Here is a 1,333-nt window from a genome sequence, read left to right as displayed (position 1 = left end):
CAAATTCTTGTTTTAATTTTTAACACAATGGTAAAAATGAAACTGTGTTACCCTACCATGGTAACTATCATGGATAAAGTTGTAAGGTACCTGTCTCCAAATGGCAATCAGTAAATATTTTTGAATAAATGAATGAAATCTTTATTGAAGTTTTCTATGCACATATAGGAAATTATTAAAGTTACTTAATAGTTGATAAAGAAAACCAAACTACTTCTAATGCTAATAGTACTTTGTGATATGTATTGCTGGAAGTATTTAAGAAGATTTTTTTTTTTTGGAATATAAAACTATTGACCACTGTTCACCAGTATTTATAATAAAGTAAACAATATACAGTTGAATAACATTCTGATTACTACAAAGTTATTGTTTTTCTTGGCTTCTGCTGAACTAGTAACCCAAAATACTGAGAAAATTGAGCCTTCGTGTAAGGAATGGATCGGAGTCAAGTAATTTGAGGAAACTTCATATTTGCCTCTTTTGCCAGTACCAAGTCTGCCTCATCAGAATCTTTCCATTTCATGAGGAACATTAATTCTCCACTGCTGTCTGTGGCACCAATTATTCGTTCTGGATCAAGACCTCTGGCAAAACCTCTTGGTTTATCAGCAGCATCTCTTTTCTTCTTTGATTTGCTATCATCAGATTCACTGTCAGACAAAGATTTTCTTTTTGTTCCATCTTTTTCTTTACCAGATTTTTGAGAATTAAGAAATGCTTCAATTAACTCTGGACAATCTAAATTTTCTTCAGGTTCCCAAGTATTGTCTGCATCTCTAAATTCCTTCCACTTCAGGAAATACTCCACCTTCCCGTTCACTATACGGCGGTCCAGCACTTTTTCTACTACAAATTCTTCAGGTTCTGCCTCTTCAACTTTTTTACTCTTTCCGTTTTGCTTCTTTCCCATTTTTTGCAATGTAGTTTTATTGGAGGCTATTTTTTATTGCAGACTTGAAGAGCTATTATTCACCGCCTCTGAGCTGCTCCGGGTCCCGGGTCTGCGACATCTCCCTTAAGAAGATGTTTTATGGACATCTTTCAGTGATGTCTGCATTAAGTGTGAACATAGATTTATAATCAGCTATAGTTCTACAAAGTATAAACCAGAATAGTTGGTAAGCAAGGAGACCTTTGTTCCTCTATATCTTATCATCAGATTATCATTAAACTAGAAAATATGTAAGGATCAGAGTTCTTTATTAGGTTAGCAAGAGCATTATTTCCCAAAGTGTCTCACGGTACCCTATCCTCTGAGATACTCTGAGAAAAAGTTTCCTTGATCATATTCTCAAATTGTGTATGCTTGTTCTTTCTCAGACACCTGTAA

At 34.5% G+C, this 1,333-nt stretch overlaps 1 protein-coding gene across 1 annotated transcript; it reads right to left on the bottom strand.

The window, feature by feature from the left end:
* Positions 1 to 383: 383 nt before the first annotated feature.
* Positions 384 to 1,012, bottom strand: LOC120854595 (chromobox protein homolog 3-like). Its single transcript, XM_040228761.1, has one exon. It carries the CDS (start codon positions 911 to 913, stop codon positions 449 to 451), a length of 465 nt encoding a protein of 154 aa, XP_040084695.1. The 5' UTR covers positions 914 to 1,012; the 3' UTR covers positions 384 to 448.
* Positions 1,013 to 1,333: the final 321 nt, after the last annotated feature.

This window comes from Oryx dammah, unplaced genomic scaffold (genome assembly GCF_014754425.2).
Source record: "Oryx dammah isolate SB20612 unplaced genomic scaffold, SCBI_Odam_1.1 HiC_scaffold_27, whole genome shotgun sequence".
NCBI classification, from domain to species: domain Eukaryota; kingdom Metazoa; phylum Chordata; class Mammalia; order Artiodactyla; family Bovidae; genus Oryx; species Oryx dammah.
The sequence above is the reverse complement of the archived record's forward strand: the minus strand, read 5'-3'. Positions and strand labels throughout refer to the sequence as shown.